This window comes from Excalfactoria chinensis, chromosome 1 (assembly GCF_039878825.1).
Source record: "Excalfactoria chinensis isolate bCotChi1 chromosome 1, bCotChi1.hap2, whole genome shotgun sequence".
In the NCBI taxonomy this organism is placed as follows: domain Eukaryota; kingdom Metazoa; phylum Chordata; class Aves; order Galliformes; family Phasianidae; genus Excalfactoria; species Excalfactoria chinensis.
The window spans coordinates 129,498,446-129,521,249 of record NC_092825.1 but is presented as its reverse complement, the minus strand read 5'-3'; the positions used below and the strand labels follow the sequence as shown (position 1 = coordinate 129,521,249).

The 22,804-nt window shown below is 40.5% G+C and overlaps 1 protein-coding gene across 2 annotated transcripts; it reads left to right on the top strand.

Annotated features, from left to right (window-relative positions):
- Window positions 1-1,915: 1,915 nt before the first annotated feature.
- UPF3A (UPF3A regulator of nonsense mediated mRNA decay) lies at window positions 1,916-21,650 on the top strand. 2 transcript variants are annotated; one of them, XM_072350287.1, is made up of 10 exons: window positions 1,916-2,127; window positions 2,571-2,677; window positions 7,497-7,603; window positions 9,054-9,152; window positions 9,243-9,353; window positions 13,341-13,396; window positions 13,488-13,646; window positions 15,620-15,780; window positions 18,376-18,614; window positions 20,273-21,650. In XM_072350287.1, the coding sequence occupies exons 1-10, from the start codon at window positions 1,930-1,932 to the stop codon at window positions 20,338-20,340; spliced, it is 1,305 nt and encodes a 434-aa protein (XP_072206388.1). In that variant the 5' UTR covers window positions 1,916-1,929; the 3' UTR covers window positions 20,341-21,650. The 2 variants fall into 2 exon arrangements, with proteins under 2 accessions (XP_072206388.1, XP_072206380.1); XM_072350279.1 differs by having other exon boundaries at window positions 18,376-18,670.
- The last annotated feature ends 1,154 nt before the right edge of the window (window positions 21,651-22,804 follow it).

The following is a 22,804-nucleotide window of genomic DNA, read 5'->3' as shown; positions in this document are numbered from 1 at the left end:
GGTGATGGGTCTGTAGCACAAGTCTTATGAGGAGCGGCTGAGGGAGCTGGGATTCTTTAGCCTGGAGAAGAGGAGGCTCAGGGGAGACCTCATTGCACTCTACAACTTCCTGAAGGGAGGTTGCGATGAGGAGGGGCTTGGCCTCTTCTCCCAGTCAGCAAACACGACTCGAGGAAATGGCCACAAGTTGTACCAGAGGAGGTTTAGACTGGACATAAGAAGGAAGTTTTTCTCTCAGAGAGTGGTCAGGCACTGGAATGGCTGCCCAGGGAGGTGGTGGAGTCATAATCCCTGGCAGTGTTCAAGAGACGTCTGGATAGGGAGCTAGGAGATATGGTTTAGTGGTTTGCTGTAGGTATGGTAAAGGGAGGACACTTTGACTAGATGATCTTGTAGGTCCTTTACAACATTGTAATTCTATGATTCTAAGTATTTCAGTGCTCAAAAACTTTCAGCAAAATAGAATGACTGGTCTAAAATAGGATTTTTACACTGTATCTCACCACGTTTGTGTTAGCATTTAAGCAATCATTTTCAGTTCCATTGTTAGCACAAGATGGATGTATGATTTCCTTTGTATAGTTTTCATCTTCTTTACTGGGATGTGGTTTATAAAAGTGGCATATTAGGGGGCAATTCACTAAATATTTCCTATACTTTTTATTGATGCTTTACATAAATAGGAAGAGAAGGGATGAACCTAAGTACATATATATTGAAATCCTGCCTTTTTACCTGTTTTCTGACAGTCCATCTTTCATTAGTAGTCTTATGAGCTATGACTGATAATACTTTTGTTTATTTTTAATCTAGAGTAGCTAAATTTAAGATTCTGGTCATACATCATAGGAAGAAGTTTCTTTGTACGTGTTGGGCTGACTCTAGCAAATCTGGCCCTTTGCTAAAGTCAGCCATGAATGTCTGTGTTTGTTTTCTCTTTTCCAATGTTGCCATTGACTAAGTAGCTTTCAAAATTGATAATATTTGATATCAGTTATGATCTGATGGTGTGTTGGCTCTGATGGCCATCCTGTTTAGTTGTATTCCTGTACTGCTCGTAGCAATTGACTTGCACCTGTGACACTTCCACCGCCGTTGCAACACAAATTTGTGTGCTCAGGTTGTGAATCAGATATGGGAACTGGCCTAGCATTTACATTTTTTGTTCTCTGTCTGATTTCTCGGGTTGAAAAATTGTGAACTGCTGTGTTAAAAAGTCATCAGTGGGGCTGAATGGAGAGAAAAGGGAGGGTACAGAAAACTGCTCCCGCTCTAAAGGCAACATGTCATGATACCTCAATTCTGCAGCTATCTGCTGAAGATTTTTGGCTGGTTGTTGCTAGCCCTTCTTTATTGGCACTAAAAGTTACCTAGAAGGAAAACATTTTCAGAACGTCTTAAACCGTGAATGATTTTTCCTGGACAACATCAGAGGAATTCTTGATGAAGCTTAGTTTGGCTTCCAGCCCTTCAGGCAGATACAATTAGGTTAGTGCTTGTTCAGCTTACATGTTTGCCTCAGAGAGGACTTCAGGAAAAGCTTCTTTCCTTAGTTCTGTTCTATCTGCTCATGTTCTGCCTAAACCTTCATCTTTGCACCTGCATCTCCTCCTGTGCCTCCCAGCACCTGTCCTGCTCCAGCCCGTGATTAACACATCAGCTAAAGCAATGTCTTACACATAACCTGCTCTCTTGCAATCTTAAGCCACTGTGGGAGCTCTTTGCTGTTGTCTTCAAGGTTTTGGTGATGGGGATGTAGAAGGATGAGGGCAGATATGACTAGAGATACAGACAGCCACGTCACATGGCGACCGTCCCTACTCCGGGGGCTAAGGAACTCCCCTCACCCCTCAGCGGAGTCTCGCGAGATTCCGCCCAGCAAAAGGACAGTTCTCGCGAGGTTTCCGTCTGGTTGCGGGCGGCGGCTCCATGCGGTCGGAGCGGGAGGTTGGGCTGGGAGCGGTGAGGGGCGGCGGCCGCGAGAAGTGGCCCATGGAGGTGCCTCTGCGCCGGGAGTCTCCGCGCCGGGAGCCGGACGCCGCTTTCAACCCACCGCCGTCCCCGGCGCCACCGCTTCCCCCGGCGCCGGTTAAACAGCGAGATGAGAAAAAAACGGCGCTGAGCAAAGTGAGGGGTGTCGGGGTTGGGGCTGTGGGGGCGCGTAACCGCCGCGCTCGTGGCGGGCTGCGGCTGCAGGTGTGGCGGCGCGGCCCCGTGAGGGGAGAGCCCTGCCTTCCACTGTTACCGCATCGGGAAAGCGGAGCCGCGGATGTTGAGTTGAAATGGAGTTAGGGAGCGGTGGGAGCGGACCGTCCCGATCGCTGTGTGGCCATTTTGGTGCTCGGCGCGATGCTGTTGAGTCCCATAGCGCCCACCTTGCTATGAAGGAGCGCACCTGTGTGTGTGTGTGGTGTGCTGGGCTTGCCGGGTACCGCCCAGCGCCAGTCCTTGTCGGGACGCCGAAGCTGCAGCCGCAGCTCCCAGGTTAAGGGAGAGCTTTTAGAAGAGGCGATTTATTCGGTCTTTTTCGTGCTGTTTAGATGGAGGATAACTCTCTTTTGTCTACGCAGGTGGTTATTCGACGGCTTCCTCCTTGTCTAACCAAGGAGCAGCTGGAGGAGCAGCTACACCCTCTCCCTGCTCATGATTATTTTGAGTTTTGCACTGCTGATCCCAGGTGAGGATGAGCTGTCCGTGTAGGTTTTCAGGTGCTTAAAGCCTAATTAAGGAAGTTTGGACCCTAAGTTACTTATTTTGCCCACGGAGCCTGTTTTGTAAGTTACATAAAATGTTTGGATGCATACATGTGCGGTGATAGTACATCCCCGCCTCTTCCTTGTATACTCATGGTTTTAAAACATATATATGTATATATTTGTGCAAATAGAGCATAGGTTTGTTTGAAACTGCCATCCTGCTTTTAACTTTAATTGGTAAAAATTATTAGGTTGTTAATCAGCTGTGATAAAGACAACTGAGGGCAAATATCTAAATTCTCATGAATGTCATTCGATTCTTAATTTGCTTATGTATTCTCGTCTTTATTTCATACCTTTCTTTTTTTTTCAAGTAATCCACTCTTATTCATTTTTGTCTCATTCAAAACTTAAAAATGAAGCAGTGGTTGACTGACAGTAAGGTAATTTCTGATATACTTATTTAACGTACTCAGCATCATACAGCGGCAAAATGCCATTCCCTTTTGAACAGAGCGATTTCTAGACGAACTTAACCATGGAAGTAAACATAGCATCTTATGTGCTACATGTTCTTGTGCTCAGAATAATTAAAGGATGTGATTCATCTTGCCCAGCTTAGCCTCGTTGTGTGGTGAATCATCCTCCACATATATATATGTACGTAGATATATGCTCTCTCAGAGTCAGTTCCACTAAGTGAGAGGAACCAGTATATGTTTAGTGAAACTTTGTGGCAGTTCATTGCTTGCCTGACTTAGGCTGTTAGGCATATACACAGCATCAGAGCCATGAAGGATGTGAAGTTAGGTAAGGGTAGCATTTAGTCTGCTGGAAAGCCTTTTTAGTTACTTACATTTTTCTTGTGAACCTGGTCGTCCGTATTTCCAAATGGTTTTCTTGAAGGCTTCAGTCCCGGCTGTTTACTTAAAAAAGGAAGAAGGAGGAAAAGCATGCCAAGCATTCTCCACAGAATATCTTTGTCCTAACAGCACAAGCACCAGGAACCAGTTCAAAAATGTACATTTTAACTTTCCAAAGCAGTAGTTGGCATAAGAATCTAAGAAATCACCAGCCTTTGGAAAGGTAAACAATGGGCAACAGTCGGCTTTCTGTGATTATTGCTTTATTGGCCCAGCATCACGGTCATGTTTTCCAAACATCGTCTTTTTGTCTTTCACTGATGAGCTCTCTTTCCAGTTCTTGTACCAGGCATATGGTAGCAACCAGTGCAGAAAATTGAGGGACAGTGAATTGATAGAGATAAAATGCTACCCAACAAAAGAATGGTTTGGAGGAGCTTCTCAGAGAGGAGCACACTTTTTAGAAGGAGAGCGAGACATACAAATGGGCAGGTTATGATTCAGCAGCAGATTTGTCTTGAAATGGCGTTAGATCTCATTTTAACCCCATCTGGGGATTCCAGAGAACAGAAGTTTGTAAGAGTTCATTCAGCTTTCTCCAGCTGTGGAGTACAGATGTAGCACTTCTTCACTCTTAAGCTGGGCAACTCTTTGTCTGAAAACAGTGTCAGAGATGGAAGTTCAAGATGGTTCAGAAGCAGTTAGTCAGGTACTTAGCTAGACAAGTATTTATCCACAAAGACACGAGCCCAGTCCCTGGGCTGCAAATGGCTGAAATGATACACGAGGTGAAGTGTCACTTTGTAGTTTTCTCTTGTTTACACGTTTCCTCTGAGCATCCTCTACCAGTTGCTCTCAGAGAGGACTTCTACTTTCATCTTAGCAAGGTCATCTCACCCTGGAAGACAGAACAAACGTTTGTGGTCCTACCTACATGCTTTTGTAAGACATGCGTACATATATCAACTCCAGGTTTACTGTTCTTGTGATAAAGGTTACTTGTAATTTTATAATGTCTTGTTGTTATATGCAAACTGTAAAACTTTTAACAACTTCATATAACTAAAATGCCATTATTGTGTAAACGCTGTTACATCCATTTCAGTAAAATCATTTCACAAAGTTTGACTGTTGTGTTGTATTTCATTCATTTTTTCTGATACATTCGATTCACTGCATTAAGTTCAGTTTTCTCTCTTGTACATTGGTATCAAAATACAAGCAAAATTGTGTGTTTCTGACCGATTCTGTGGCCTTTAGGGATGTTTGATAAGCATGCTATATCCTATAGTTAACAAAGAAGAGGCTGCCTACTCAATGGTCTGTCTTGTTCTCAGGTGCCAAAAAATAACCGCATCTTCTAGATATTCTTTTAAGGCTACGTGTATCTGAGCCTTGTAAAACCCTAGTGCAGTGGTTGAGCTCTGGTCCTGCAGGACTCGGGTCATCCCTCAGGATTGGTACTGACTGCAGAACTCACTGAAAACATTGTAAGAGATGCTAATAGGAGCTTTGCTTCTGTGAAGTCCAGTCAAGTAGTTGACGCCATGCCTCGTATCAAAGACAGAATCTTGTGAACCGTTCTCCTTCATCGGCCATTATAGCTGCTTCCCTCTGTTTTGCTCAGGATTATTGTAGGCAAATGGCAAGATGGCAGCATGATAGAAAGGAAACGCTTGGGAAAAGAGAACCAGCTGTGATGGTAAAACTAGCCATGCAATCTCAAAACTGAACTTCAGATCCCAGGTGGTATCTCTGCTTGCAGATAATTGGTTAAAAAAAGAAAAAAATGAAACGAGGAGGAGGCATACAGGGCTCAAGGTCCTTTTCGTCGTGCCGTGCCTGGGGAACTCGTGGAAGGCAAAGTCCTGCAGAGCAAAAGCTCACAGAAAAGCTGTGTTTCCTCCAGTGTCTGCAGAGAGCAAGACTGTAGCTTCCTGTGAGAGGGCAGCAGCCATAAAGTGTGCGTACCATTAAAAAATCATGAAAGCTGTTAAATTTCATCCCTTTTTTTTTTCTTGCTTTGAAAGCACCGAGATGGAAGCTGGCTTGTTTCAGCTGCACTGCATGTTGCTAATGACTCCACACGCTCCTGGAGATGCCTTGTGTTTCATGTACAGACCGGAGGTTTGCAAATCTGGTAACAGAACTCTGCAGGGTGTGCAGAAGAACGCTGTGGCCAAGCACATCCCTATGTCACCATGCTTATTTGGTTGAGCTGTCTAGATGTTTCCTGCAAACAGACTGTACCCTGATAGGTAGCATCTGTGTGGGCTGTGGTGGATAAGGAAGCATGCTTGATGTCTGTAGCATTTGTGTCGACAGCATAGCACTAGCTGTGCCCCATCAGGCATTTCTGTGGTTGCCTTCCTCCTTGGAGACCTTCTGAAGCTTCATGGCCCTGGGCACCCCGCTCTTGATGGCCCTGCTGGAGCAGCTGTTAGGCCAGAGGGACCCAGAGGGTCCTGCCAGCTTGAGCCATCCTGTGCTTCTGTGATACCTGCTTGCAGATCATTCAATGCTATTCCCTTCCCAGAATGTCAAAATAGTGAATAAATATGTATGATATAACAATTCCATAGAACTAGAAGGCACATCTTCTGCATGCTTTAGAGGCACCTTGTAACATACCTAAGTGAGAAAAGACCTCTTAGCACTTTGTTGAGTGCTTCTCCTGACTATGGTGTCAAGCACAAGTTGGGGCATTTTACAGAATGGTTAGATATCAGCAGTGCTGCTCTTTGTAGTCGCCTTCCAAAATGCAAGGTGGAATCCATATGGACGCACATCTGAAAAAGAGAAAATGATGACTTGCTTTGTAGTAACTGTCATTCTTTGAGATGCCACCTATGAGACCCCCATCTTTGCTCTTTCTCACTGGATGTGAAAATCTCATTCTGAAATAGCTGTGATTTTAAATCTGTTTGCAGCTGTGTGTGCTGGTTGTCTTCTGCTGCTGCTGCTGGTGAGTTTATGTTAAGACAGCACTTGTATGGCAGCAGTACTGTGAACACAGGTATAAATTACGGGCTCACGTTCAAATCAAATACATTCAAGTATATTGAAAAAAAAAATGTATTAATATGAAGACATCACTAAAAGCAGATTAAGCCAAACGTTTTTACATCATAATTGTGTGGGAGAGAGACTTAAGTGTGCACCTGACACTTAGCTGATGAGTGGTAATGCATTACATTACCACAGTTCCATTGGCGGAGGTGGTGTGCCAGCCCTGAGGTTTTGATCTGGCACGCTAATATTTAGAGTGGAACCAATGCCAACAAATTCTTGAAGGATCAGAATTACATTGGGTAAGTACCTGTTCTTTCTTTTGCTAAAAAATGCTTTTGATTTTCTCAGTATTTTTTTCTCCACAATTAGACATTGCATATATATTCATGCGCATGTCAAATGGAGTTTGTTTATTTGTATGGAAAGCAGCATATTACCTTGCCAAGTATTACATCATTTAATCTTTCTTTAATGTGAGAATACAGCGATAGCTCGGCAATTTCCAGTTCACTGAAAGCTTTTACTTTCTTTCTACTATGTCAGCAATGGAAGTCTTTCTTAACATGCCCAAGAGGTTCCCCAAAAGCACTGCTGTTATTCATTTCTCAAGTCATAAACCAATAGACTTAAAGTTTTGATCCTGCAAAATGGAAATGTACTCTCTGCAATTTAAGGAGACAAAACAAGCTAGAAACATTTGTCTTTGTTCAGAGTAAATTTCACAGTTGTATCAGGAATTCGGTCACTGAGTTGATAGATACAGATATAATAGATGTTTTTATATGTATTTAGAAATGTAAGTATGCATGGTTAAGGTAGCTATTTCCTAGAGAGAATGAGAATGGCAGTGTGATCTATCTATTTCATTTTTCCAGGCCTGAACAGAATAGTAAATAACAGAAAATGACATTGTTTCTTGTTGCAGCCTTTATCCTCATCTCTACTCAAGAGCATACATTAACTTTAGAAATCCCGAGGACATCCTTCTTTTTAGAGATCGCTTTGATGGCTATGTCTTCATTGATAATAAAGGTTGGCCTATTTGTAAGCTACTACGTGTGAATACATATATACCTACATACCGTTTTAGAACATCAATTCATTTTCATTTTTTATAATTAAGCATTTTTTGTTTGTTTGTTTGTTTGTTTTTCTTTTTTCAATATACAGTTAGTTACATAAAAGTATACTAAAACAAAATCTGGCTATTGGAAGATAATGAAGTGAAAAAAGTATTTGTCCATGCAGTCTTATTTGTCTGCGTGGTGTGCACACTTCATCTGCATTTTCGTAACTCAAGCAGTACATAGTCAGGATCCTATTCATTACCTTAGGTGAGCTTCACAACTCACCACAACAGTGACCCAAAACATTGCAAGCACGAGTGGCTGGATCTTTGCCGTGTTTCTGTGAGATAAAGCGGTGCTGTGCGTTCCCTTTCTGAGAATGCAAAACCAAAACCAGCATCCTCACCATTTTGGTTACGCAATTTGAGCTATGTATGGTTTGACTTTTCAGAGAGCATTTATGTTTGATAGAACCTCAGGTGTTTTCAGTCTGATTTTTGTTAACGGTGTGTGTACTCACCTGTATTTGTCGATAAGAGCCTGGACATCTAGCGTTCCAAGCAAAGGAGTGATGAGATTAGTTGCTGCCTTTGAAATGTTTAGTCTGCAAGTTTGTCCAACAGATCTCTGTAACGTAGATGTGCATAAATTCTGTTCTACAGTAGTATTAAGCAGACCATAGCCAAGAAGTAGTGTGTTACTGTGGCTGTTCCTCACCTCACTCACAGGTTCTGTTAAAAATTGCATGGGTTGTATAAAAGGAACTTTCATCTGTGGGTTGTACTGAACATTGTCTGTTTTGTGTACTGAGTGTTGCAGAGGTCCTGTCTGGTCTTACTGGAGTGTTACTCTCCATAGAAGCTGTCTGTCAAACTAATAAATATCTCTGCAGCTTTTCCTACCTCAGATATTTTATGTTCCATCCCTCAAAGTGTTTAAGGCCAGGTTGGATGGGACTTTGGGCAGCTTGACCTTTAAGGTCCCTTGCAATCCAAACCAGTTGTTAATTCTGTGACAAGCTTCTAACTTGGATTGGATAGATCTTTCCAAAGATGGAGAACAGCACATTCCTCACAGTATGTGACTCCCAGATTTCAAATTCTGCTGTTCAGTAGGAGACAGATGGTCAGTTTGACGTGGTTGTTAGCACATACCAAGCCCAAGCTTAGATTGCAAGTGCCCTCCAGTGAAGCTAATAATAATGTTTAAATGATTCAAATATTAAAGTGTTTTGTTTGTAATCCAATATACAGCCACGTGCGAATTGTCCTTAGAAATTCAGGATGGGATTTTAGAAACATTCACCTTCACTTTCAAGTAAGGCTACCCAACACAGACATGAAGGGTTTGGAAAACGTTACTTGAATACAAGGAATGCTTCCCAAAACAAAACTTAAGTGTTATTCTCTTTTAAGGTTTGGAGTACCCTGCAGTGGTTGAATTTGCTCCATTTCAGAAGATTTCAAAAAAGAAATTAAAAAAGAAAGACGCCAAGGCTGGGAGCATTGAAGATGGTAAGCGTATCTTCTTGGCGTCACGGGGGAAAACAGATTCCATTTCTGTCATGAAAAGTACTAACAGAATACAAAACTTTATCTTCACAGACCCAGAATATAGGAAATTTTTAGAAAGTTACTGTGCTGATGAAGAGAAAATCTGTGCCAATCCTGAGACTCTTTTGGGAGAGATTGAGGCCAAAACAAGGGAACTCATTGGTCTGTTTTCTTGACTTTTCTTATTTTTGAGAATATTAAATATATTATTTTTATATCTTGAAGGTATTACCTGCATGTTATGACCTGTTCAGTCTGATAGAGGCTGAGGTTATCACACTTAGGATGTTTATTTCCGAGCCAAGTATATAGAGGAAAGACCTCTCCTGTTCTTTTGAGGCTCTGTGCATGGAATCACTTGAATTCACCAGAAGTTCTGCATGGGGAATGGCTTCGGTTAGGTCCTTCATACTTCCTTCTGCTTACAGACATGTTGTAAAAAGACAGAAGATTTATTTTTAAAAGATAAAATAGCTGAATACTTAACAGTTGCTCTCTGACATTAGCTGCTTTTATTGTGAAGCATGAAATGACCTCTGTTCTCACAGTCAAGGTTCTGAAAAAGCTTTGAAAGTAAGGCTGTGCTTTATTCTCTATATGCATGCAGCATGACTTTCACAGTCTCACGGGGAATCTTTAATAAGATACCACTGAAATCTTCCTGAATAAATTACATCAAATTTTAATTACAGGTTTTAGCAATATGAATATTTCTAGTTACAAGCAGAAATCATGAGTGTATTGTCAACAAAAGGCAACTGTGTGCTGTGATCCATACTGTGCCATATAACAGAAATACGATGCCTTTTTTTCTTTTCAGTTCAGTCTTTCAAACAGTACCTTTATGGGACTGTCTGTAGTGACTGTAACACTCCACAGTAGTACCATTTAGATAATTATTTGACCATTGGCAAACGTGTAGGAGAAGAATGTTATTAGAAGATGCACAAGGCAGATCTGGAAAGATGGGGAAAAAAAAGCAGATGGGATGAAATGCAGTGTTCAGCGCAGCAGTGCTGACTGCTCACGTCTTTCTGAGGTCAGAGTATCTTAATTGCTAGGACTGTTAGAAAACTGAACTTTGTAGAGAAAAACAAAGCTGTTAACTGAGTGTGCAGCACAGACATGAATGATGAGGTGCAGTTAGCATTGCAGGAGGCGGTCACAGGTGATGAAGCCTCCCTACTAATGTACTAAAGGCAAGGAGCCTTGTCCAGCTCTGGCTTGGAGTAGTTCTGCATTTTAGTACATTGTCAAAGCTCTTTCAGGACTCCTGCAGTACTGAGAGAAAATTTTCCTGGCGTAGGAAAGACCTATTTTTCATTCCAGATGTGATGTGATCTATATCTTTTCAAAGCCTCCAAATAATAGTGCCATGTCACACCGAGAAACACAGATAGCTCTTTCCAGAATACTGGAACTTGGCAGCTGTCAGAATGCAGCTTTAAGGGAGGTTGGCACCTCTAAGTGATAACATCTAGATCACTGGAGCACGCACTCTTTCCCCTGCTGTGACAATTCGCTAGGAAAAAAAGAATCCAAAACCAACCAACCAAGGAACAACTTTTGCTGTTACTTCTTTATAAGGTAAAAGTAGCCTGCCCTTTTTTTTTTGTTTGTTTGTTTGGTTGGTTGTTTTGGTTTTGTCCCTGCATGTAACAAGCATTTATGCAGAGTGGCATTAATTCATCTTAGTAGTGGGCTCGGAACTTGCGCAACTTAAACACTTCAGAGGAAATTCTGTAGTTATAGAACTGCGGACATTTAGCAAATTCTGTTATCAGTAACACTGTTGCTCTTTTCAATATGGAAGTTCCCCATTAATTTTATTTACCTCCAGATCATCCCAGCATTTAAGAGCAGAGCACAAGCAGTCAACTTCTTCTAAGAAAGTTTACAGTTTCCAGAAAATTATTAATAATGTAAAAATACTCCGACTCTCGGTGCACATGATTATTCTGGAGAGCTGCAGATTTCAAAATAACAAAGTTGCCTGAAAGCAGCTTGACGTAAAGAATGTTAACGTTCCACGTATGTTAAATCACAGGAAATCAAATCAGTTGGTTTTTGTTATCAGTACAAAAACAAAGATCGCTTCAGCGGATAGCAGGCTTGTAGCAGAAGTGTGTGAGACGTTAGGTGATGTGTATGTCTAGTTTCAAAGGTGCTAATATCTACTTGAGTTAATGAAAGATGTGCCCAGGACTTTGTTGGCAGAATTGGGCCTCACATTCTCAGCATTTCTCCAGGTAGCGTTGCTACTGCAAACCAGCATGGTTTGTGCATCACGTCAGATGCGTTAGCTCATCAGTTTCAGTGTGACAGAGAGATATAAAACAGAATTTCTCTGTAACAGGATAAAGGTAAGCTCATTCTTCTGGCTTGTTTATAGAAAGCGAGATAAAATATACAAGTTATTGCTGATGGAGTTCTTCATTTCATAGTTTATTTTCTTTTAACATTTCTTAAATGTTTACAGAAAAAAAACAGATTTTCATTTAGAGTAAGGCTTATGAATGAGGGGAGTAAGATTCAAGTTTTATTGATATGCATCTTTTTTTATCTTCCTCTTCTGATAGTACTCATCACACTGCCTCTCTTCCGTGAACTTCCATGTTGCCATTTCTGATCCAACCCCTTGCACTGCAGCCTTAGTCATGTCTAGAGTCAGGTGCTGGACTCCTGGTGTGGCAAATCCTTCCCCATACCCTCTGGTGACAATCTGTGGTCAATTCCAGTGTGTGGAAATGACTGGAGATGCTCAGACAGGGAACTTAGAAGGGCAGGAGAGGGTGGCAGAGCTCCAGCTCTGGGAGACTGGAAGGGAGGACAGTGAGGACCTAAAATTTGTTAGAAATTATGGGCAGGTGGGAAAGAAAGAAACAGCACTGGAAGTATAGGGGTAGAGAGAGGAATATCTCAAACCAGCAAGTCTGTTTTGCTTGTTGCTTTTGGCCATTGATATTTGCTGAAGATAAATAACGAATCAAATCAAACCTTCCAATCCATAACTTCATAACAAAGCCTTTTTTGCTTAGGTTTTCTGTTTGTTTGTTTGTTTGTTTGCTATTAAGTTATTTAGCTGTTCTAAACTAAAAAACATTCAAATGTTTTTGGGATATGAGGTTATGTCTAGATTTCAGCTATGCCATTTTAAATTTGATTGAGAATTCCTTTATTTCTGTTCCGTTTTCTATTCTTTCTTCCAAATCATATTAATTCTCTTCTGGTTGCAGGAAGAGACTATGAGGATTGTAGAGCATTTTTTAGCTCTAAGTATTTTCTGCATCTTTGTCCTGGATCATCTAAGACTGCCAACATTCTTTTCAACTACTCGCAGTATGTGGGTTCAAATTTGAATTCAGTGCTGGCAGCCATAGATGCCATATATATGATACAGAATTTGATGACATCTTCAAGCTTTAGTAGTTATTGGGGATGGCTCAGACAAGTGGCTTAGTCTCAATTTCAGAGTATGAAGATAGCTCCGAAGCTATTGGTCCATATTTGGGAAAGCAGAGCCTTATTGAATTTGTTGACACTGTTGTATCCTGGGACAAACTACTTATCTTTAATTATTCTTGTTTTCCCATGGAATGGTGAATGCTTGATGGGAGTCCAGGGGAAATGTTATATATGAATGAAAATGTTTCTTTCATAATGTACTTTGAAATTTGGGACTGAAGAGTGATATGTGAGATTACAGTAATGTGAACTGTACATGAACAGCAATCTAACTAGGCTGTAATGTGCAAAAGTTAAAAGAGGAATAGATGTAGTGGTAGGAATGTGGTAGAATTTGATACTGAGCACATTTATTTTTTTGCTGAATAGCTCTTTGGCCAGCAAGAGAAAAATGCCATTCTCTGAACTGAAAAGGTATGATTTTAAGTTTAAAACTTAAATAATTGAGCAACACATTTCTGTTGCTTCTTACCCTATCAGCAAGAAAAAAAAAAACACACCCAAATAATGTGTTTCTAAAATGGAATGATGGGACTACCATCCAGAATATATGAGATAAATAGGTTTATATATTATTTGGCTCCCTTGCAGATAAAGTTAGAAAGAAGGGATTAGTACTGAAGTAAAGAAATGAGTACATATTTTAGGAGTTGAACACTATATCACAAATTTTTTGTGTTTTAGCTAGAAGAACAACACCCCTTTTGGAATATATTAAAAATAGAAAATTAGAAAAGCAGGTACGTTCAGATTTTTGCCTGAAGTTCAACATTTATGTTTCATGTGGTTTTCCTGTGGGCAATTTACAATTAATCGTTTTGAACTCTTCAGAGAATTCGAGAAGAGAAAAGGGAAGAACGAAGGCGGAGGGAACTGGAGAAGAAGCGTCTGAGAGAAGAAGAGAAAAGGAAACGCAGAGAGGAGGAGAGACGTAAAAGGAAAGAAGCAGAGAAACATAAGAAAATTTCTGATAAAGAAATAAGGATCAAGGTACCTTAACCAAACCAAACCAAACCAAACCCAACCAAACCAAACCAAACCAAACCAAACCAAACCTCCTCTGTTGAAGTTATTCAGAAGTTCTTTTGGTTTCACACTGTTTAAACTGCGCACTATGGTATTATCTGGTAATAGCAAAGTCGTTTTTACTGGAAGGAGAAATAAAGTAAGGCTTAGACTAAGGGCTGTTGTTGAAAAGTCTGACTAATTACTTTAGATACAGTGATGTGCTAATGCAGTTACACTGACAGGAAACTTTGAGTATATCCTTATACAACAATGCCACATTCAATGCTGACATAACCTGACAGAACCAGATTGTTCTGTGCTAACGCATCAGAGCATTAATGCAAATATGGCTTTTAGCACTTTGTCATGTAAATCTAGCCGTATGTACTGAGGGTGTTCTTTTGTTTATGCTCAGAACTGGTTTATAGTATCCTTTAACCCAGATATTAAAAAGTCTTGTTATAATTTATATAAAAGTATATCTTTTAATAATTTTAAATTAAAATTCATGTGCATAATTTTTATAATGTTATGCATTATTTTTATAGAATGTGTAAATATTAGCATATATAACTGTTTGTACTAATTGTGTACATTAACATCATTATATAAAATTTCAATCTGTGTTATATTTTAACACTGAACAGAGGTGCTTTTAATGACTTAGGTGGGTGCATTTTGTGGTATTACGTCTCCACATTTAAAACCTTCTTTGTACAAGACAAGAAACATGAAAGAAACAACAACAACCCTATTCATTTCATCTAAATTTTGTGGTACTGGAAAGTTTTGTAGGCTCTTTGATGAGGTAAACTGATGTAAAAATCTGTAGCTTAATACAAGGATGCACAGAATCACTCCAGATCTTGTGAGGGAGTCAAGACACAAAGCTATGTAGCTTAAACCTCTTCCTTTACATCCTAGACAACACTTGCCTCCATCTAAACATATAGGAACAGTATGTTCTGAAGCACTTATACTTTTTTTCATATTTGTGTGTAACAGACATTCCGGAATGTCAGGAAAAAAAGGGGCTTGTCCTTTAAAAGGTATTTCCCAAAATTTGTTGTCCAGAATGCCCTACTATTTTTGGTCTGTCGTTTGTGGGAATGTGACCTTGAGAACTAGTTCTGGCCCTGAGGAAAGGAAAAATACTGCCTGAAAGAAACGTTTTAGATTCTTCTAGGTGTATTGAAGAGTAACAACTTTTCAGAAGAAAAATAATAATAATAATAATATGGTGGAATGAAAAGTGTGTTGAGATATTCTACTCGTTGTTGAAATGTTAGAAAACTACTTTGAGACACGGTCCTTCTATGAGGGCTGTTGCTGTAATTCTAGATACTGCTCGTGCCCCATGTGGATTATTTGTTGAGGAATAACAAAATTCTTGGAAAGCTTAATCTCCAAAGTTACAAAGTTACGTGATATTTCCTGCTAACCCCTTAATTTTTCCTCACTCTGTATTTTTGCTAAGGTATTTTTGTTAAGCGCCAATTTCCACATGCCAGCCTGTCCCAAAGTGTTAGCGTGTCACACATTTTATACGTAACACTTGAAGGAGTGAACTATTAATCCAGCTCTTTTTGTAGTATTGTAGAGGTTCTGCTTTTATTTTATTGGCAATGACGTTGAGCTCTGTTTTTATGTGATTTCTAAGAAATCATTGACTATACGTAAAACTCGGGAGAGAAGAGTAGGTAAGTGATTTCTCCGGTATTTTTCACAAATCTAAAGCATGCCGGTGAATGCCTGTTAGTGACTGTACCTCCTTACCAACAGTAAACTGCCCTTTAAAAATGACTTTTAAAAATGTATACTTTATAATAAAAGATACTCATAGCATTTAATAAGGTATCTTAAATCTTAACAGGTCATTCGATACATTGTTAAAGCGTCCATTACAACAGAAGATAATAACTATCTGTCATAATATATAAACAAATATTTTCTAGCTTCTTAAGAAGCCTGAAAAAGGAGATGAGCCCGCCAGCGAGAAGCACAAGGAAAAAGACGAAGAAGCTGACACTGAAGAAAACAAATGGGATAAGTCTCCTGGACCTGGGAGTATAAGATCCAAATCATTGGAAGGTTCACTAAAAGAGCTTAAGGAGAAGTAAGTATTATTTATCTTAGGGACGTAGATCCTAAATGCTTTGATTTGAAGGCTTAGCCAACTTGGCTGGGTGTTTGTCAGCAAGGAGCTGATTTCATTTTGCACATGTACGAATCTCTCACCGTCCTTTTTGTTAAAGGTGTTTAGTAACAATTTACTGACCTGATGGCAGTAGTAGTGGATGCAGTTAATTATTTGTGAAATGCTTTGAAATCCCAGATTGCAAGGATTTCTGTGCAAAAAGTAATTGAGAGTTTCATTCTTATTTCACCTATTCCATACCAACAGCTTGGGTAAGGCCCAATTTCCATCACCGATGTCAAAGTCTAAATTGCCTTCAGTCTTCACTTTTCATCATGCTTTCTTTGTTTTCACTGCAGTAAGCAGATGATTGTGTTTGATAACTGGGACGATGGCAGAATAGTTGAGGTGTGACTGACAGCCTTATGATAGGTACAGAAGGTTGTCTCTCACTGCCTTTCATGTAGCATACTCAGTAGTAGAAACAAGAGGTATAGCTCACTTCTGTAGCTCATGTATCCTCAAAGTGTGCTGGAAGTACTCAGCAGCTGGTTCTCTCTTTTATATGATATATATGATGGGCATGTGTGTCCCACTGTGAGCAGGATTCACCCAAGAGAGATGTAATGTAAGAGTAATGTTGCTAAGAGAAATAACACTTTTCCAATTCCACTGCGCTCTCAGAAGAACTACTTTGCAAAATAGAAGAGCTGCAACTGAGATGTCATGTGTCTGTAACTTCGGGACTGAGCTGTACTTTAAATGTTACCATTCTCCACATAGGTTATTGAGTTTTGTGAAGAGTATACAGGAGCTGCAAATATTCTCATAATAGCAGATAGAAAAGCAAAGAAATGTAAACAATGGAAAATAGACCCAACAAATTTGCTAACTAAAACACTTGATTCACCCATAATATCCTACATATATTGCTCATCTCTTTTATCCGTGACCAGGCACCTGAAACATGTGCTCAGAGTTTCATTCAGCATCCCATGTCCTGAAAGGTCCTGACAGGTGCTGAAAACTTCAATTTTCCATTCTGTGGTGGAAAATGAAAAACATTCAGGAAATCTTGAGTCGATGTTCTTCAGCAAAGGAAAGACAGGAAAGGAAGGGTGCCCAAAAATGCATACAGGGACAAGTCAGTTTTTTGGTAATAAGGCTTTTTTATGGACTAAGCTTTATGTTCTGCCATATAGCATTTTCAGTATTGATCCTGTAAATGTAACGAGGTGTCAGTACAGCTTTTCCAGGTGTTAAAGAGAATCCTTTTTGCTGTGCATGTACAGTAAATTACCTTGTCTTTCCAAGTGCTTGCTTCATCATGACTATTGATTATTAGGGTTAATAGATATCGTGTTATTGACACAGAAATCTATAACAAGCCAGAACTTGGAACTCTACATGAGCAGCCAATTTAAAGCTTGCTAGCTGTAGCTTTCTACATTTACTTTATCATTTTGTATTGCTTATCCTCCTGTTTCTACTCCTCTTCCCTATGACTGAACTGTAGAATGCTGCTCCAGCCACTCTGGAGCTGGGGTCTGTATCCCTCTCACTGAGCACAAGTGTTCCTCCATCGCCCACAGGAGGAGACTGCAGGGCACTGGGAAGCACTGCAGCAGCAAGTCCGTGTGTGCCCCCTGTCTTTGGAAAGGACATGCTCCAGAGCCTCGCTAAGACTTTCCTCCTTCAATTTTAAGCATTTGAATATAGGAAACACATGAAAAGAAAGTACCTGTATTTGCTGCTTTCAAAATTCTAATCTACTCTGTAATCTTTCTTCATTACTTACGGTTTTGTTTTACGAGAGAAGCATGTGCTTGCTGAACTGGAACAGTGGAGTGAATGAGAGAGCTGAGAGTTGTATCAGACAGGCAGCACAATGTTGCAAACTAAGAATCTTTATAATATATACCCGTTGCGGCGTAGCATAACTGTAAGTATTACATTGTGATAAGGTAATGATGCTTGCCCAACAAAAAGAAATGTTAAGGTAGGCAAAAGTGTTTGGAGACAAAATAAATGCTGGGAACGCAAGCGTTCGTTTTCTCAAACACCTCCCAGAAGTTCCAATGTGTGACAGTGAATAATTTCTGTTAACAAATGGTTACAGGGTACACACACAGTTCCCTTGGGCACTGAATGCTCCCTTTCAAGGCAGTACTCACACACATAGGTACGGGTCTTCTCAAGAGCAGCCACAGCACCTGGCGATGCAGCACAAGGTTATGCGAGGAGCACTGGGGGACTACAAAAGGGATTGCAGAGGGGGATAAAGGTTGGAGCAAAGGCTTCCCACAGCAAGTGCACAAAAAACAGATTTTGCTTGCAAAGTTTTATCTGCTACTTTCTTAATGCATCATGGAGAGCTGGATGAACACAAGTGAGACGTTCAGCAAAATTGCACATAACTCTTCTTTATTAAAGGAAAAGTAGTCTTCACATATAATTGACCTAAAGACTGTCCAAGACAAAGGGCAACTTTGTATTCTGTACTTCAATAGCTTTTTTTTTCTTTTTTAAGCTGTTTATTGCTTGGATTTTCTTTCTTTTTCTACGTGCTTACAGGTCACAAAATGATAGTGACAAAGAGCAAAGAGATTTGGAGAGGAGATTTCGAGACAAAGAACCTGAAAGGCAAAGGTATCGACTGGATGATGGCAGGAAGCATAGAACTCACTATGAGTTTGACAAGTTTGTGAGAAGGAATGAAGAAGAGCTGAAATGGGGGAAAGGATACAACCAAGACAGAGGAAAGAAAGGGAACCACAACTACAGCTTCACTGTGGAGGCAGTAGACAAACTGGGTAAAGAGGACAAGTGTGATGACATGGCATCCAAAAAGGAGCGCATAAGAAATAAGGTTCTTTTATTCATTTAGGATAATCTTTCATTAGTTAAATATGCTTCAAGATCACAGGTTTTCCTTTTGCAAACTTAGCATAAAAGATGCTTTAAAAAAAAACAACAATTTTTTATTTCATTTTCAGTAAAACCCCAGCTTCCTTTTCTTGCTGTCAAAGGACAACAGCAGTTAAAATAAGTTATGGCCACAGGTCTCTGCTCATTTGTATGTACCATATACAGCATACTTTCTGTCTTACGTTCAACCCTGGCATTTTTAGAACACTATTCTTGGAAGCCTTGTATTTTACAAGCATACTAAAGATTGTTATACTTTTAGTTTGCAATGAAATCCATCAACTGTATCATGCTAGTCTTTGTGTTTCCATTACCCTGCCCATAAAGTCCTTTCAACTGACCAGGACTTCATTAAGGACATGACGTAAGTAAGGACATATCCAAATAGCTAATTCAGAAACAGTGGTATTTAGCTGTACCAGATCTTTTCAGGAGGTGGTTATCCTTGTCAACCTCATTCTCTGTCTGTTCTGGTCCTAGATTTTCTGCACAAGGTGACTGAAACATTATTTTGTGTAGAAATTTATTCAGCCCTTTCTCTTCTTTCAAACCACATTCATGATATGGGGTGGGGGTGAGAGCTGCCAAGGATGGTGAGCTGGTCATCTGTGGCATGAGTCCATGTGGATCACATACAAGGCTGGCCCAGGTGGATTCACTGTGCAAGCCATGTGGGTCATTTTGTGCAAAAAAAAGGTCTGTTTTAAAATAGGCTGCTTATTTTGTTTGCAAAACTTACTTAATACAAGAATTTGACCAAAAAGCTGTGGTTGTGGTGAATGGGTTGCTCCATAACAATAAAAATGGGTAACTCTGTGAGTAGAATAAACAATCTACTAGGAAAAGACTTCTTAAGCAATGTTTCAATAATACATTTTATTATGGAAATTTCAAGAATAAAAAGCACTTTCAAGAGTTGTGGAACTTCCCTGTTTGTAGGTTCAAGGTCTCTTTTCCTTGTACGCTGCTCCTTCTCCCATTTCCCAGTGGTCAAATCAGTGTGTTGTTGGGTCACACACGTGACTGAGTCAGCAGCTCTGAACACGTTCAGTTGAGGATAATCTTCTAGCCGTTACCTGCTAACCGCTGCTCTGGTTTATCTCATTTTATTGTGCTTATAGTTAATATTTGTCACTCATCTGCCAAGGTGCAAGTGTGCAGGCTGTTGTTCTTCCTGGCCGCTGCTGGTGAAGGTAGCAACATATGTCAGAGTTTCACCTAGGCATGCATAGCAGCACTGTGTTCGATAATAGCCAGCAATATTTCTCCTTATTTACGTCAAATGTGTCATAAGATCTTTCCTTTTTACAGCTTTCTTTGCTTATTCAAAATGCTTGGCTTTCAAGAATAGCACTGTAAGCAAGATAGATATTAAATACTCAGTTAATTTTCATTACACTTCATTTTTTCCCCCAGCTTTTATGATATGTGAAGTAATTTAACACAAAATCTGCTTTCTTCACAAAAACTAATCTCTTTAAAACCCCACCTGTGTATCCCACACAGGTTTATCAGATAGTTAACCTCATCTGCTCCCCCCTAGGATCGCCCAGCCATGCAGCTGTACCAGCCAGGGGCTCGCATCCGAACGCATACGGGATCCATGAGTAAAGCCTACGACTGCAGTGGGAAGTCTCTGGAAGATGCTCTTGACAAAAAGTATGAGGTGGATAACTCAATGGGAGGCGGCTCTGAGAAGAGTGAGGAAGCAGAATAAAACAAGCTAGAGAGAAGACTCGTGGAAAGGGATGAGCTTCAGATTCAACATCACCACATAGAGCCGTTTCAGAAGCCCGACACCAACAAAACTGTCATAGCTTTCTCTTACTTCCTCCGAAATAAAGAACTGGAGATGTATAAAGTATCTTACAGCAAAGGAATGTGATTGCTTTTGTACATAAAGCAAAGCAAACACCATTTGCCTAACGTAAAAGCGATCTGATGTTTTATTAGATTCACCTTGAGATATAAAATCTCTAGTAGTTTTAAAGGAACGTTTCTAGAACACTTGAGAAGCGATCTCACCTTTCCAAGCCTAAAGAAACTAACTGTGGATTTGTGTCATTGTGAGGCCTGAAGCACTTCCAAGCGTTGGGTGCACGGCAGTTCCAGGGCCCCCTCCTGCACATGGCAGTGCCCTGGGGAGCTCCGCAGCCAGCAGTGTTTGGAGGGCACGAGGAATGGTGGCGAGTGTCTGTACGTACCTCGTTGTGTTCATATTGTTTTCCAATTAACTACAGCGTCAAATAAGTGTTATCAAAGCTACGAGTGTGTTGTCACAGTGTCATTTTCGGAGCCACTGCTGCCTTTTATGTTTTAATGGATTCTTGTACTTAAAGCAGAGAAAAGCTAACACAAACCTCAGCACTTCATGCATCTGGTTTTCTTAAATTAGCTGGGTTTTTTTTCGTATGGTTTTGACACTGTCTTTTCCAGAAGTGATTGTACAGCGATGACTTTTTACATGCTGATGTTTGATGTAAGTTGCGGTTGCAGGATCCAGACGACGTCTGACACGTGACAGTTCTGAAGTTCAGTTTGTTTAAAGAAAAACAAACACGAGTGTCAGCTGCAAAGTCCCATTTTGTAAGATCCAAGTCAAATTCTGCCTTCTGATGCAGGCACGCATATATGTGTGTGTATATATATATATATTTACAGTGTTTCAACAACAGCTGCATGTTTACGGAAGGACAAAACTTACGCATCTTTTACAGCTGATAGTTTCATAGACATTGAAACGGAGACCTGCTGGTGTTGATTAAGTTAAATGGTAAGACACTCATTTACTTTTTACATCCTCCTGGAGCATTTTGTTAAGCGTAACATCTAGCTGTTCTACACTGAAAAATTACTGATTGTATTTTCCAAGATAATAAGCATTACGTGAATAAAAGCAACAAGATTTTCACTATGATTTTAAGAAGTGATCTTCTGTAGTTTTTCTGTCTGCACTCTAAAAAACATAAGTAGGGTGCTGCGCTACTCCGTATTCCTCAGAAACAGATAAAAATAGTGCTGAGAAGAGTTTTAATATCAAGCTATATGAGTGAGAAGCCAACTAAAACTTCTTCAAAGTGTAAGTGAAACAACTGTTGGAGAATCATTTGGTTTTATCTTCAGCTGAAGTTTATCTTGTTTACCAGGTTTATTCTGACTGCTGAGCAGGGATCTGAGTTCAGCTTCTTGGCTGAATGAAAGAGCCTGGCTTGGTCTGAGGAGAAGGAAACCCAACCAGGACAGTTCTCCTGCAGTAGAGGCAGACAGGGCTCACCAGACTGGGGTCTGCGTAAATGCAACCATTTCCAACCCATTCAGGTGCCTAGGGGACGTAGGCAGAGCCCTGATGGCTCAAGCAGGAGTCTTGTTTGTGAGAGGAACCCATAAGAGCAAAAGAAGAGCTTGTGCACATCCTCACGTGCTTAGTATTTTTTGGCCAAAGGCGGCTCCCAGGCTACTCTCTCACCTTTTGTATTGGTTATTAATATACAGATGGTAGCAAACGTACAGAAAGTATAAGCAAAGGAAAACTCACCAGTGGTGGTGCCTTGGCTGAAGAAGCTGGGGCAGTCCTCACTGGTGAGCAATCTCCAAGAGATGCTGCTTCAGTGGGAGTCAGCCCTTAAATGAGGTCTCAGAGGGGATGGAGTCGAGCTCCACCCCTTCCGGGAGCACAGCTACATCACTCTCACCTGTGCTCCCACAGCTGACCCCATACTTGCCTCAGCTGATTACTCAGAGGTTCAGGCTGTGATTACCAATCTCCCATACACCTTCCCATGAGTGTTTGGGCTGCAAGTACCTCTTGGTGGCATTAAAGGCGAGTAACTAAATAGCTTCTTTAACAGTAAACTTCCACTTGAGGATTTGCCACCTCTTTGTTACCAAAGATTGGACTTGTAACCTTGGCTCAGTAAAAACTGTCAGGACTTGAACATTCACATATTTCGGGACAAGCTGTCACCCCCTCACTAACTAGGACACCTGCATCCTGTTTGATTGCAGGGAAGCTGGCTTTGGGTTTACACATCTGCACACACAGGGTATCCAGAACATTGATATTCACAGGGGAAGC

Coding starts and splice junctions, on each gene's coding strand:
- UPF3A (XM_072350279.1), top strand. CDS start 1,930: ATGCGGTCGGAGCGGGAGGTTGGGCTGGGAGCGGTGAGGGGCGGCGGC. Junction 9,354..13,340: donor CAAAACAAGGGAACTCATTG/GTCTGTTTTCTT, acceptor TTTGTGTTTTAG/CTAGAAGAACAACACCCCTT. Junction 15,781..18,375: donor CTAAAAGAGCTTAAGGAGAA/GTAAGTATTATT, acceptor ACGTGCTTACAG/GTCACAAAATGATAGTGACA.